The sequence below is a fragment of the Hylobates moloch genome, unplaced genomic scaffold, assembly GCF_009828535.3.
Source record: "Hylobates moloch isolate HMO894 unplaced genomic scaffold, HMol_V3 SCAFFOLD_21, whole genome shotgun sequence".
In the NCBI taxonomy this organism is placed as follows: domain Eukaryota; kingdom Metazoa; phylum Chordata; class Mammalia; order Primates; family Hylobatidae; genus Hylobates; species Hylobates moloch.
In genome coordinates this window covers 27,343,788-27,357,880 of record NW_026652296.1, presented here as the reverse complement: position 1 = coordinate 27,357,880, position 14,093 = coordinate 27,343,788, and the positions used below count along the sequence as shown (strand labels likewise).

The following is a 14,093-nucleotide window of genomic DNA, read 5'->3' as shown; positions in this document are numbered from 1 at the left end:
GACGTGGTGGCTCACGCCTGTGGTCCCGGCACTCTGGGGGGCGAGGCGGGTTGATCACTTTGGGCTAGGAGTTCGAGACCAGTCTGGCCAACATGGCGAAACATGAAAAATACAACAGACAAACTAACCAACCAACTCAGTGACAACAAAACAGGTCTACCCTGGAGTCATACTCTAATTTTTTCTATTTTCCTCCCTTTCTGATCCTTTATCCCACTTTCTTTTTCTTCCTCTTCCTTCTCCCTCTTCTTTGTCAAATAGAGGATTGAGTTATTATCACTGATCGATATAAAGTCCCTCTCTCATTTATTTTAACTCCCACCCCCCATTTCTATTCCCCGACTTCCCATGTGCAACCTTCCTAATATGTTTGATACGCATCTTTTTGTTTGTATGTATTATTAGAAAATGTTTATTGTTTTTGTGTGCAAAAAAATTAAAAAAAAAAAGATAATCACAAATATAAATCATTTTATACAGAGATTATCTCTAAAAAGATACATTAGAAAATGATTAATGTGCTGGATTTTGTAAAAGGGAACTAGGGGATTAGTAGGAGGGAAGCTGATTGATTACAGATACCTACTGTATTGTTTGGATTATTTACCATATGTATGTTTCACCTTTTGTTTGTTGTTTTTGAGACAGGGTCTCACTCTGTCACTCAGACTGGAGTGCAGTGGTGCACTCTCAGCTCACTGCAGCCTCCACCTCCAGGGTTCAAGCCATTCTCCTGCCTCAGCCTCCCGAATAGCTGGGATTACAGGCATGTGCCACCGCACTCGGCTAATTTGTGTATTTTTAGCAGAGACGGGGTTTCGCCATGTTGGCCAGGCTGGTCTCAAACTCCAGACCTCAAGTCATCCACCCGCCTTGACCTCCCAAAGTGCTGGGATTACAGGCGTGAGCCACCACACCCAGCCTGTTTTACCTTTTTATAAAAATTGAAATAACTTCAAAACCTGCTTTAAGTGCCTTCTGAAGAAAGGACTAGGGTAAGGAACCATCACAAATAAACGTTCGCAGTAGAAGACGGACCCTAAGAGTAGAAACCAATCCTTGAGTGCCGAACCAGCACCTGAGGAAGAGGTTCCTGTTGTGCGGGTAAATGGAGAAGGTCTAAAGGACATCACGGCCAGACACACAATAAAAGCCCCAGCATATCCTAATATACACAATCTGCTTGAGAAGCAAAATCTTTTGATGATCTCTCCCATTTAATAAGAGCTTATGATGTCCCACGGACTGTGCTAAATTCTCTGGAAGCATGATTGTGTCACTGAATTCCATGTGAGATATGCATGTTATTATCTTCATGTTTCACATCAAAAAACCAAGCCAGGCCGGGCACAGTGGCTCACGCCTATAATCCCAGCACTTTGGGAGGCCGAGGCCGGCGGATCACATGAAGTCAGGAAGGAGTTTGAGACCAGCCTGGCCAACACAGTGAAACTCTTTCTCCACTAAAAATAAAATAAAAAATTAGCTGGGCGTGGTGGCAGGCGCCTGTAATCCCACCTACTCGGGAGGCTGAGGCAGGAGAATCACTTGAACCCAGGAGGCAGAGGTTGCAGTGAGCCAAGATCATACCACTGCACTCCAGCCTGGGTGACAGAGTGAGGCTCCACCTCAAAAAAAAAAAAAAAAACACAAGACAGAGAAGAGTAAATTAACTACTCAATTTCAGACAACTCTCAAGCAATAAAGTGGGGATGTGAACCAAAGTCCTCTGACTCCAAAAATTCCATGCTACCATCTCTTGGATTTTTTTTCATGATATCCACAGAATGAAATAACCTTGGTGGTGAAGGGGGCTGAGAACCACTACTCGAAACCTACTAATAGGTCCAAGGGAAAAGAGACATAATTTTTTTAAAGCCTAATAAGTAATGACTTTTTTTTTTTTTTTTTTTTAAAGACGGAGTTTCGCTCGTCGCCCAGGTTGGAGTGCAATGGCACGATCTCGGCTCGCTGCAACCTCCACCTCCTGGGTTCAAGCAATTCTCCTGCCTCAGCCTCCCAAATTGCTGGGATTACAGGCTCCCACCACCATGCCCAGCTAATTTTGTTATTTTTAGTAGAGACAGGGTTTCACCATGTTGGCAAGGCTGGTCTTGGATTCCTGACCTCAGGTGATCCACCTGCCTCAGCCTCTCAAAGTGCTGGGATTACAGGCGTGAGCCACTGTGCCCCACCTGGTAATGACATTTTCTAAAACTCCAAGTGCTATCAGACCTCACAGGCTAAAAAAGCCTGTGAGGCTTTTTTTCCACTGGTGGCAAAGGCCAGGGAGGCTTTGGAGGGCAAGGAGGGTTCCAAGGAGGCAGAGGAGGAAGAAGAGACCACAGCTATAGGAAAGAAGATGAAGTTTGAAAAGCTGCTTCTATCCTTGTCTTTTCCTCTTCCATTTGAGAGGACTTGGGTTTTTACTCTGTGCCTGATCCATCACACAGCCTTCTGAGGACATTCCAAGAGAGTCCTGTGGTCCACTTGGAAATTCAGACAGATAACATTTCAAGGGGATAGTTGGTTTTGACCGAATACTCATGAAAACTTTTAAAGAAATGAGTGATAGAGCTAACCCATATCTGTAAGTTTTGTTGGTTTTTCTTGTTTTTTATTTTTTTGAGAAAGGGTCTTGCTCTGTCACCCAGACTAGAGTGTGGCGGTATAATTGCGGCTCACTGCAGCCTCTATCTCCTGGGCTCAAGTGATCCTCCCGCCTCAGCCTCTCAAGTAGCTGGGACTACAAGGCCTGCACCACCACACCCAGTTAATTTTTTTTTTTTTTTCCTGTAAAGTCAGGGTCTTGCCACATTGCTCAGGTTGGTCTCCAACTCCTGGGCTCAAGCAATCCACCCGCCTCAGCCTCCCAAAGTGGTGGGATTACTGGTATGAGCCACCATCCCCAGCTTACATTTTGAATTAATAGTTTTTTGTTTTTTTTTTTTGAGACAGAGTCTTGCTCTGTCCCCCAGGCTGGAGGGCAGTGGCATGACCTCAGCTCACTACAGCCTCCACCTCCCAGGTTCAGTGATTCTCCTGCCTCACCCTCCTGAGTAGCTGGCACTACACATGCCTACCACCATGCCCGGCTAACTTTTGGATTTTTCTTTAGCAGAGTCAGGGTTTCGCCATGTTGACCAGGCTGGTCTTGATCTCCTGAACTCAAGTGATCCACCCACCTCAGCCTCCCAAAGTGCTGGGATTACAGGTGTGAGCCACCGTGTCTAGACAATATTGTTTCATCTCATGTAAAAAAAAAACATTTTTTTCCAACAAATAATTTTTTTATGTTGGGGGTTGTAAAGGAAAGCAGAGTGTTTTATCAAGTTTTTTGCTTGAGTGGCTTTAGAACAATTTAAAAGTCAACTTTGGTGCCAGAAAAAAAGAGGTCCATGAGGGAAATCCTCAGGTAAAACATGCAAAATAAAGTGCAGTGATAGGCAGCTAAGTCAGTGGCATCCAATGCAAATGTCGGAAAGGTCGAGAGCAGTTTTCCCAAGCAAATAGTTCTCCCCACCTTCCTCTCCTTCAGTCTCTGCCTCCTAGGGCCCAGGGGAGAAAACCAGAGAGGGAGCAGTGTCCACAGGAGAAACTGGGTTGGGAAACACTTAACACAGACTACAGGGAAAACTCTAGAAACACTAACCAAGGTAAAAATGAAGTCAAAGTGAGAGACAAAGGGTTAACTTTAGTTTAGGTAAATTTAATGACTGTAAAAGCTGTTCACATAGCAGCTTTAAAGAGACACGTTTTCCACTGACATAAAGTTGCTTCGCCCCTTGCAGCTTATCTCCACCTTCATGACCTCTTTCCTCAGTGGCCGGCAATGTCTCCCCTTCCTGTTGGGGAGGACTGCCCAAGTCAGCTCTGAGGCCATCTTCTCAGGTCAGCAATATGCAGAGGAGTCCCTCAGAGTGGTCCTGCAGAGAACATGTCCCCTAAGTGTCTGAGAGCTGGCCGAGGTGATCTGAAAGAAAACCAGGCAGAAGGCGGCAAAGTAACTAGGACTGTAGCACTGGGACTTCACGTGGAGCCTCCAGAGGAGAAGCCCCCAAAAGGAATCTGATGGAGGCGACCGGCTGGCAGAGACCACATGGCTCCTGTGTGCCCCCGATCCTGGTAGGAAGCAAGGTCTCATGGAATTTAAGAAGTCAAAGCAGGTCAGTCCCAGCCACTTCTCCCTTTTCTCTTGGAAGATGGCTCCTCCTCAGCTCTAACCATAAAATTCAGGTGAAACTGCCCATCACAGGCCCTGCCCTCCTAACTCCAAGGCTGAGCCAGTCAAATCCTTCCTTAGGGTATTTACAGCCAACATTTGGTGACAAATGTTCTCTCTCCTCCAACTGACAGCTGAAAGAATGTGACCCCAAAGGTTATCTGTGGTCACATTTCTTACTATAAGGACAAGTCGGTCCATTAGTAAATACTTACCAAGTACATATTTTGTACTCAGAATTGCCCTAGGTGCTAGAAGATAAACAAAAATAAACAAACAGAAACAAAACAGGCATTTTCCCTGCCCTTAAAGGAACTTCTGTGGATGCTCTAGGGCATCAGTCTGTGTCTGCCTAACCCATCAGTCCGTGTCCTGCCAGCTTCTGGTTCTGAGGCGAAGTAGACATGAGAACAAGACAGGGAAGGTGGCAGCAGCAGAACTGGGCAGTGTGAGAAGAGAAGGCAGAAGAAAGGAAGAAATGGAAGGAGAGAATAAGAGAAGCATGTTGCCAGTGAAAGGGAGAAAGAAAGGGAGGGAAAATCCCACAGCCATATAGCTGATCTGTGAGAGTCCAGGGAAAAGAGCCAAGAAACTTGAGCACATGTAAGTTAGAGAGGCCTGAGCCGCCAGAGATCACAAAGAAAATGTTGATCTCTGACAGGGAACACTCTCTGCTCACTCAAAATCACTTACACCTCCTGGCCTCTCTGCAGCAAGAAACTACATGCCACTGCATACTCCAAACTCACCAAATTCCCACAAGGAACCCTTCCAGGGCAGGAGAATAGGTAAGAAGAATAAGAAGGCATTAGTAAGGAGCAGTCTAAAATGCAATCCAAAGTGCCATTCCATTGTACTGGTTGAGAGGAGATTTTTATTTTACTAAAATGTGTCTCTAGGAAAAAACTTTATTACCACAAATATCCAAACCAACACTCATGTCACAGTGCAAGCCAAAAGCCCAAAAGGACTCCTCACCTTCACCAGCACGTAGTCCCCAGGCTGGGCTCTGACCCTGAGCCCAGGGTTATTGACATCCTCCATCTCTGCATCAGGGAAGATCACCTTAAGGTTTCCATCATTCCTGCCACACAGGTCAGTGGCAGAGCGTTTACTGAGCTGCAGAAAGAAGAGAGAAGAGTTCATGGATTTGTCACAGTCGTAAGTTCTTGGAGGGTAGAAATTGTGCGTTCTCTGTCTCGGATCCCCAAGAGTCTGACCCACAGAGCATTCTTTAACCAAGGAATCACTGAAGACTCAGTGTTTGCTGCTGCTTCACCAGCAAGGGCAGTGTATGGCCCACAACAGAAACACTGTAAAGTTTTGCTAACTATATTATAATGAATCAATTAATCAATGAGTCTGTGCAGAACTGCCTTCTGCAGGAACGGACCTCCAACAGGCCTAAAGCCAGAGACTTACGAGTGATGCATTTGGAAAACCAACTTTCACTTTACGCAGTCTCATACTAGTCACTTATGAATGTTCTGGGATTGTCTGGCCTGGATTACTTGCCATTACTGAATAGACAGACAGAAAGGCAGAATCTCCAACACAACACACAGAAGACAGAGCCAGGAAGATACTAACATCACTATGATGGGATTAACTTCTAGAGTCTACAGAAACCCTTCTCTTCCAGCCATGGTAAAGAGACAGAAACAAGTTTACCCTTCAGCCTTAAATAACCAGCAAATTGGGTAAAATATATGAAACAACTGTTTTCGGATACTGGACAAAAGATCATACAAGACTGTGAACTGTGAGAGAAGGAAAACAAAGTGAGCCCCCCAATCACCCCTGCTTTCTGCCAGAAGGTACATGCCAGACGGGAGCCTGTGAAGCAGGAGGGGAGAGCTCAAGCACAGCACAGTGGTCCTTCCTGCACTGAAGGGAGACGGATCAAGGTTCAAGGAGACTGAAATAGTTAGAAACTGTGAAGCAAATTCTAGAGAGGAGGGAGCAAAGTGGAAAAATAATTTCAGAAATACGTAGGGGGTCCTTATGAGTCTTCGCTGAACACTAACACTTGCATGTGTAGCATAAAACTCCATGAAGTCAGGCAAAGAGAGTAACCTGGGAACTGTCCACTGAACAGCTCCCAGAACTCGCATGTGGCCTGGAATCCACCACCAAATAGAAGAGTTTATGGATTTGTCACAGTCATAAGTTCTTGGAGGGTAGAAATTGTGCTCATCAGTTCCTTGGGATATATTCACTAGCAATTCCTGACAGAAGGCCACATCTTAGTAGTGAGGCTAAACTATCCAGAGAATAAAAAAGTTTTTCTGGCCAGGCGCAGTGGCTCACGTCTGTAATTCCAGCACTTTGGGAGGCTGAGGCAAGTGAATCACCTGAGGTCAGGAGTTTGAGACCAACCTGGACAACATGGCGAAACCCTGTCTCTACTGAAAATACAAAAATTAGCTAGGTGTGGTGGCGCACATCTGTAGTCCCAGCGACTCAGGAGACTGAGGCAGGAGAATCGCTTAAACCTTGGAGGCAGAGGTTGCGGTGAGCCGAGATGACGCCACTGCACTCCAGAGTGAGCCTCTGTCTCAAAAAAGAAAAAAAAAAAAGGAAGGAAGGGAGGGAGGGAAGGAACAATCTCTGTGACCTCTGGGACAATATCAAGTGGTGGGACATATGTGTAATTCAAGTACTGAAGTGGTGGAGGTGGGTGGAAGAGGAAGCAGAGCAAAAAAATCTGAAGAGTAACAGGTGAAATTTTTCCAGATTTGATGAAAACTATAACCCCAGAAACTAAGAAGCCTCAAAAAAATCCCAAAGAAAACACAAAGGGGTAAACAAAAAGAAAACCACCCCCAGCCACATCAAATTCCTAAAAACAGTGATAAAGCAAAATCTTAAAAGCAGCCAAAGAAAATGGCAAAGAGTAAAGAAGAATGACCACAAACCTGTCAGAATCACGTATGTCAGATGTCAACAGAATGATGTCTTCAAAATGTCAACCTAAAAGTCAACACTTGGTGAAAATATATTTTTAAAAAGAAGGTGAAATAAAGTTCTTTTCAGACAAACAGAAGCTGAGCGGCGGCACTGCCAAAAGACCTGCATTACAAGTGATGTTAAAGGAAGACTTTCAAGCAAAAACAAAATGATGCCCAGAGAAAACGTGAACGTACACAAGGGATGAAGAATGCCAGAAATAGTAAATGAGTGGGTAAATACAGACTTTCTCTCATTTTTTAAAGTTCCTTTAAAAGATAATTGTTAAAAATAACAATGATTTAGGGATACAAAAGTAAGACTCTGTAACAATAGCACAAAAGAAGGAGGAAGGGACAGAAGCATATCATTATAAGAATCTTACATTATACACACTGAGTGGTACCCAGTTTGGGGTTAAAATAATGAGCCAAAGAATCCAAAGGGCACATAATCTGCCATTAGAAATCAAGCTCTGACGACATGCTATATTCTTAAGTAATCAAAGACACGGAAGGAGTTCAGTCTTTAAATGAATACCGCTTTAGGGAAACTACCTTCAGCTGAGATTTGGAAGCTCTACTATTCCCTACAAAATACTTACTAGTTACAAAAGGAAAAAGAGTAACTTTACAGTCAAGAAGGCTGGCAGACAGTATCTTCCATGTTTTCAAAGTTAACATCATCAGTAATGAGACAAATCAAAATTGTATGCCACCTCACAGGATACGATTAGAATACAACGTCCTCTCTCTGGTATTCCTGCCAAAGCATGCATAACCTGAATCTTATCATGAAAGTACATCAAATTATGGACATTCTACAAAATAACTGGCTTGTAATCTTTAAGTGTCAAGGTCATGGAAGTCAAAGAAATAATGAGGAACCATCCTAGACTAAAGGAGACTAGAGAGACATGACAGCTAAATGCAACATATGACACTAAACCAAATCCTTTTCCTATAAAGGACAGTTCGAAGACATCTGGAGAAACTTAATGGGGTCTCAGGATTGGATGGTAGTGATCTAACAAGGTTGATTTCCTGATTTTCATAGTTGTACTACAGTTATCTGGGAGAATGTCCCTGTTTGTACAAGATACACATTACAGTATTTGGGGGTTTGTGGACATCAAGTTAGCAAATTACTCTGAAATGATTCAAGGGGAAAAAAAGTTCTTCATAATACACTTGGAACTTCTTTATGGGTTTGCAGTTGTTTTACAATAATTTTTTTTTAAAAAAAGAGAGTTCAGGCCAGTGCAGTGGCTCATGCCTGTAATCCGAGAACTTTGGAGGTAGGAGGACTGCATAAGGCAAGGAGTTTGAGACCAACCTGGGCAACACAGCAAAACCCCATCTCTACAAAAAATTTGAAAAATTAGCCAGGCATGGTTGTACACATTACAGTACCAGCTACTTGGGAGGATGAAGCAGGAGGGTCGCGTGAGCCCAAGGAGTTCAAGGTCACAGTGAGCTATCATTACAACACCACACTCCAGCCAGGGAGACAGAACAAGAGACTTTGTCTCAAAAAATATAAAAAATAAATAATAAAATCAATTAAATTGAGATTTCAGGTTCTATGATTTGAAAAAAAACAAGAGTAAAGAACATCCATGAGATAAACAGGGAAATTAAAACACTGAGCAAATATTTGATAATATTAAGAAAATTGGAAGTGCTTTGGAAATCTAAAAAGAATATTGACATTTTTGTCAATTATTGTCAGATATGATAATAGCATTTTGTTTGTAATTTTTTGAAAGTCCTCATCTCCTAGACATATATACTGAAATATTTACTGAAGAAATATCTTTTTTTTTTCAAGATGGAGTCTCGCTGTGTGACCCAGGCTGGAGTGCAGTGGCGCGATCTTGGCTCACTGCAACCTCTGCCTCCCAGGTTCAAGCAATTCTTTGCCTCAGCCTCCCAAGTAACTGGGATTACAGGCACCTGCCACCACACTTGGCTAATTTTTGTATTTTTAGTAGAGACGGGGTTTCACCATCTTGGCCAGGCTGGTCCTGAACTCTGGACCTCAAGTGATCCACCCGCCTCGGCCCCCCAAAGTGCTGGGATTACAGGCACGAGCCACTGCGCCCAGCCTCTACGTCTATATATGTTTAAAATTTTCTATAATGTAAAAAAAAAAAAAAAAGAAAGGCAGGGTGATTATAGACTCTGGAGATAGAGCTGTATCAAATTCTGACTCTGCCACACACTAGCTGTGTAACCTTAGGGAAGTTATGCTCTGTCTCTGAACTCAGTACCCTCATGCACAAAAGGGAGCTAATAACAGCACCTTTCTCCAAGGACAGTGGTGGCACTCTGTGCTGATGGCCATAAAGTGCACAGTTCCTGGCAGACAGTAAACGCTGAGTGATGTGGGCCATTATCATCTTTTCTGCCACTCTGGACATAGCAACTTGGTGTTTTAAACTGGCCATTTCTGGAGGAATGAAAGTCTCCTCTACGAGAAACAATGACTCCAACTGCTAGCCTTGAAAAACCCAATTATTTTCTAGCCCCAAGTAAGTAATGGCTATGTTGGATGTATAAGAAAGAGCTTTGTGAATGAGGGAGCCAAGATGGCCGAAAAGGAACAGCTCCGGTCTCCAGCTCCCAGCCCCAGCGACACAGAAGACGGATGATTTCTGCATTTCTGCTTGAGGTACCGGTTTCATCTCACTAGGGAGTGCCTAACAGTGGGTGCAGGACAGTCGGTGAAGCGCACTGTGCGCGAGCCGAAACAGGGCGAAGCAGGGCGAGGCATTACCTCACTCGGGAAGCGCAAGGGGTCAGGGAGTTCCCTTTCCTAGTCAAAGAAAGGGGAAACAGACGGCACCTGGAATATCGGGTCAGTCCCACCCCAATACTGCGCTTTTCCAACGGGCCTGGAAAACGGCACACTAGGAGATTGTGTCCCGCACCTGGCTCGGAGGGTCCTGTGCCCACGGAGTCTCGCTGATTGCTAGCACAACAGTCTGAGATCAAGCTGCAAGGCGGCAGCGAGGCTGGGGGAGGGGCGCCCGCCATTGCCCAGGCTTGCTTAGGTAAACAAAGCAGCCAGGAAGCTCGAACTGGGTGGAGCCCACCACAGCTCAAGGAGGCCTGCCTGCCTCTATAGGCTCCACCTCTGGGGGCAGGGCACAGACAAACGAAAACTCAGCAAGAACCTCCACAGACTTAAAGGTCCCTGTCTGACTGACAGCTTTGAAGAGAGTAGTGGTTCTCCCAGCACGCAGCTGGAGATCTGAGAACGGACAGACTGCCTCCTAAAGTGGGTCCCTCACCCCTGAGCAGCCTAACTGGGAGGCACCCCCCCAGTAGGGACAGACTGACACCTCATTCAACCGGGTACTCCTCTGAGACAAAACTTTCAGACGAACTATCAGACAGCTGAATTTGTGGTCTCACGAAAATCCGCTGTTCTGCAGCCACCACTGCTGACACCCAGCCAAACAGGGTCTGGAGTGGACCTCTAGTAAACTCCAACAGACCTGCAGCTGAGGGTCCTGTCTGGTAGAAGGAAAACTAACAAACAGAAAGGACATCCACACCAAAAACCCATCTGTACATCTCCATCATCAAAGACCAAAAGTAGATAAAACCACAAAGATGGGGAAAAAACAGAACAAAAAAACTGGAAACTCTAAAAAACAGAGCACCTCTCCTCCTCCAAAGGAACGCAGTTCCTCACCAGCAACGGAACAAAGCTGGATGGAGGATGACTTTGATGAGTTGAGAGAAGAAGGCTTCAGACGATCAAACTACTCTGAGCTACGAGAGGAAATTCAAAACAATAGCAAAGAAGTTAAAAACTTTGAAAAAATATTAGAAGAATGGATAACTAGAATAACCAATGGAGAGAAGGGCTTAAAGGAGCTGATGGAGCTGAAAGCCAAGTTTCGAGAACTACGCGAAGATTGCAGAAGCCTCAGTAGCAGATGCGATCAACTGGAAGAAAGGGTATCGCTGATGGAAGATGAAATGAATGAAATGAAGAGAGAAGGGAAGTTTAGAGAAAAAAGAATAAAAAGAAATGAACAAAGCCTCCGAGAAATTTGGGACTATGTGAAAAGACCAAACCTACGTCTGATTGGTGTACCTGAAAATGATGGGGAGAATGGAACCAAGTTGGAAAACACTCTGCAAGATATTATCCAGGAGAACTTCCCCAATCTAGCAAGGCAGGCCAGCATTCAGATTCAGGAAATACAGAGAACGCCACAAAGATACTCCTCGAGAAGGGCAACTCCAAGACACATAATTGTCAGATTCACCAAAGTTGAAATGAAGGAAAAAATGTTAAGGGCAGCCAGAGAGAAAGGTCGGGTTACCCACAAAGGGAAGCCCATCAGACTAACAGCTGATCTCTCAGCAGAAACTCTACAAGCCAGAAGAGAGTGGGGGCCGATATTCAACATTCTTAAAGAAAAGAATTTTCAACCCAGAATTTGCTATCCCGCCAAACTAAGCTTCATAAGTGAAGGAGAAATAAAATACTTTACAGACAAGCAAACGCTGAGTGATTTTGTCACCACCAGGCCTGCCCTAAAAGAGCTCCTGAAGGAAGCACTAAACATGGAAAGGAACAACCGGTACCAGCCACTGCAAAGACATGCCAAATTGTAAAGACCATCAAGGCTAGGAAGAAACAATAGCAACTAATGAGCAAAATAACCAACTAACATCATAATGACAGGATCAGATTCACACATAACAATATTAACGTTAAATGTAAATGGGCTAAATGCTCCAATCAAAAGACACAGACTGGCAAACTGGATAAGGAGTCAGGACCCATCAGTGTGCTGTATTCAGGAAACCCATCTCACGTGCAGAGACACACATAGACTCAAAATAAAGGGATGGAGGAAGATCTATCAAGCAACTGGAAAACAAAAAAAGGCAGGGGTTGCAATTCTAGTCTCTGACAAAATAGACTTTAAACCAACAAAGATCAAAAGAGACAAAGAAGGCCATTACATAATGGTAAAGGGATCAATTCAACAAGAAGAGCTAACTATCCTAAATATATATGCACCCAACACAGGAGCACCCAGATTCATAAAGCAAGTCCTCAGTGACCTACAAAGGGACTTAAACTCCCACACAATAATAATGGGAGATTTTAACACCCCACTGTCAACATTAGACAGATCAACGAGACAGAAAGTTAACAAGGATATCCAGGAATTGAACTCAGCTCTACATAAAGTGGACCTAATAGACATCTACAGAACTCTCCACCCCAAGTCAACAGAATATACATTTTTTTCAGCACCACACCACACCTATTCCAAAATTGACCACATAGTTGGAAGTAAAGCTCTCCTCAGCAAATGTAAAAGAACAGAAATTATAACAAACTGTCTCTCAGACCACAGTGCAATCAAACTAGAACTCAGGATTAAGAAATTCACTCAAAACCGCTCAACTACATGGAAACTGAACAACCTGCTCCTGAATGACTATTGGGTACATAATGAAATGAAGGCAGAAATAAAGATGTTCTTTGAAACCAACGAGAACAAAGATACAACATACCAGAATCTCTGGGACACATTCAAAGCAGTGTGTAGAGGGAAATTTATAGCACTAAATGCCCACAAGAGAAAGCAGGAAAGATCCAAAATTGACACCCTAACATCACAATTAAAAGAACTAGAAAAGCAAGAGCAAACACATTCAAAAGCTAGCAGAAGGCTAGAAATAACTAAAATCAGAGCAGAACTGAAGGAAATAGAGACACAAAAAACCCTTCAAAAAATTAATGAATCCAGGAGCTGGTTTTTTGAAAAGATCAACAAAATTGATGGACCGCTAGCAAGACTAATAAAGAAGAAAAGAGAGAAGAATCAAATAGATGCAATAAAAAACGAAAAAGGGGATATCACCACCGATCCCACAGAAATACAATCTACCATCAGAGAATACTACAAACACCTCTATGCAAATAAACTAGAAAATCTAGAAGAAATGGATAAATTCCTTGACAAATACACCCTCCCAAGACTAAACCAGGAAGAAGTTGAATCTCTGAATAGACCAATAACAGGTTCTGAAATTGTGGCAATAATCAATAGCTTACCAACCAAAAAGAGTCCAGGACCTGATGGATTCACAGCTGAATTCTACCAGAGGTACAAGGAGGAACTGGTACCATTCCTTCTGAAACTATTCCAATCGATAGAAAAAGAGGGAATCCTCCCTAACACATTTTATGAAGCCAGCATCGTCCTGATACCAAAACTTGGCATAGACATAACCAAAAAAGAGAATTTCAGACCAATATCCTTGATGAACATTGATGCAAAAATCCTCAATAAAATACTGGCAAACCGAATCCAGCAGCACATCAAAAAGCTTATCCACCATGATCAAGTGGGCTTCATCCCTGGGATGCAAGGCTGGTTCAATATACGCAAATCAATAAATGTAATCCAGCATATAAACAGAACCAAAGACAAAAACCACATGATTATCTCAATAGATGCAGAAAAGGCCTTTGACAAAATTCAACAACCCTTCATGCTAAAAACTCTCAATAAATTAGGTATTGATGGGACGTATCTCAAGATAATAAGAGCTATCTATGACAAACCCACAGCCAATATCATACTGAATGGGCAAAAACTGGAAGCATTCCCTCTGAAAACTGGCACAAGACAGGGATGCCCTCTCTCACCGCTCCTATTCAACATAGTGCTGGAAGTTCTGGCCAGAGCAATCAGGCAGGAGAAGGAAATAAACGGTATTCAACTAGGAAAAGAGGAAGTCAAATTGTCCCTGTTTGCAGATGACGTGATTGTATATCTAGAAAACCCCATTGTCTCAGCCCAAAATCTCCTTAAGCTGATTAGCAACTTCAGCAAAGTCTCAGGATACAAAATTAATGTACAAAAATCACAAGCATT

General features: G+C 43.5%; 1 protein-coding gene across 4 annotated transcripts in view; it reads right to left on the bottom strand.

Annotated features, from left to right (window-relative positions):
* Window positions 1–3,688: 3,688 nt before the first annotated feature.
* Window positions 3,689–14,093, bottom strand: part of CDK5RAP1 (CDK5 regulatory subunit associated protein 1) — a 46,199-nt gene continuing 35,794 nt past the window's right edge. For all 4 annotated transcript variants that reach the window (XM_032142071.2, XM_032142074.1, XM_032142070.2 and 1 more), the window contains 2 exons: window positions 5,201–5,341; window positions 3,689–3,973 (listed from right to left, as the gene is read on the bottom strand). In XM_032142071.2, coding sequence (XP_031997962.1) covers window positions 3,893–3,973; window positions 5,201–5,341 — 222 coding nt within the window. In that variant the 3' untranslated portion in view covers window positions 3,689–3,892. The remainder of the gene's footprint in view (window positions 3,974–5,200; window positions 5,342–14,093) is intronic.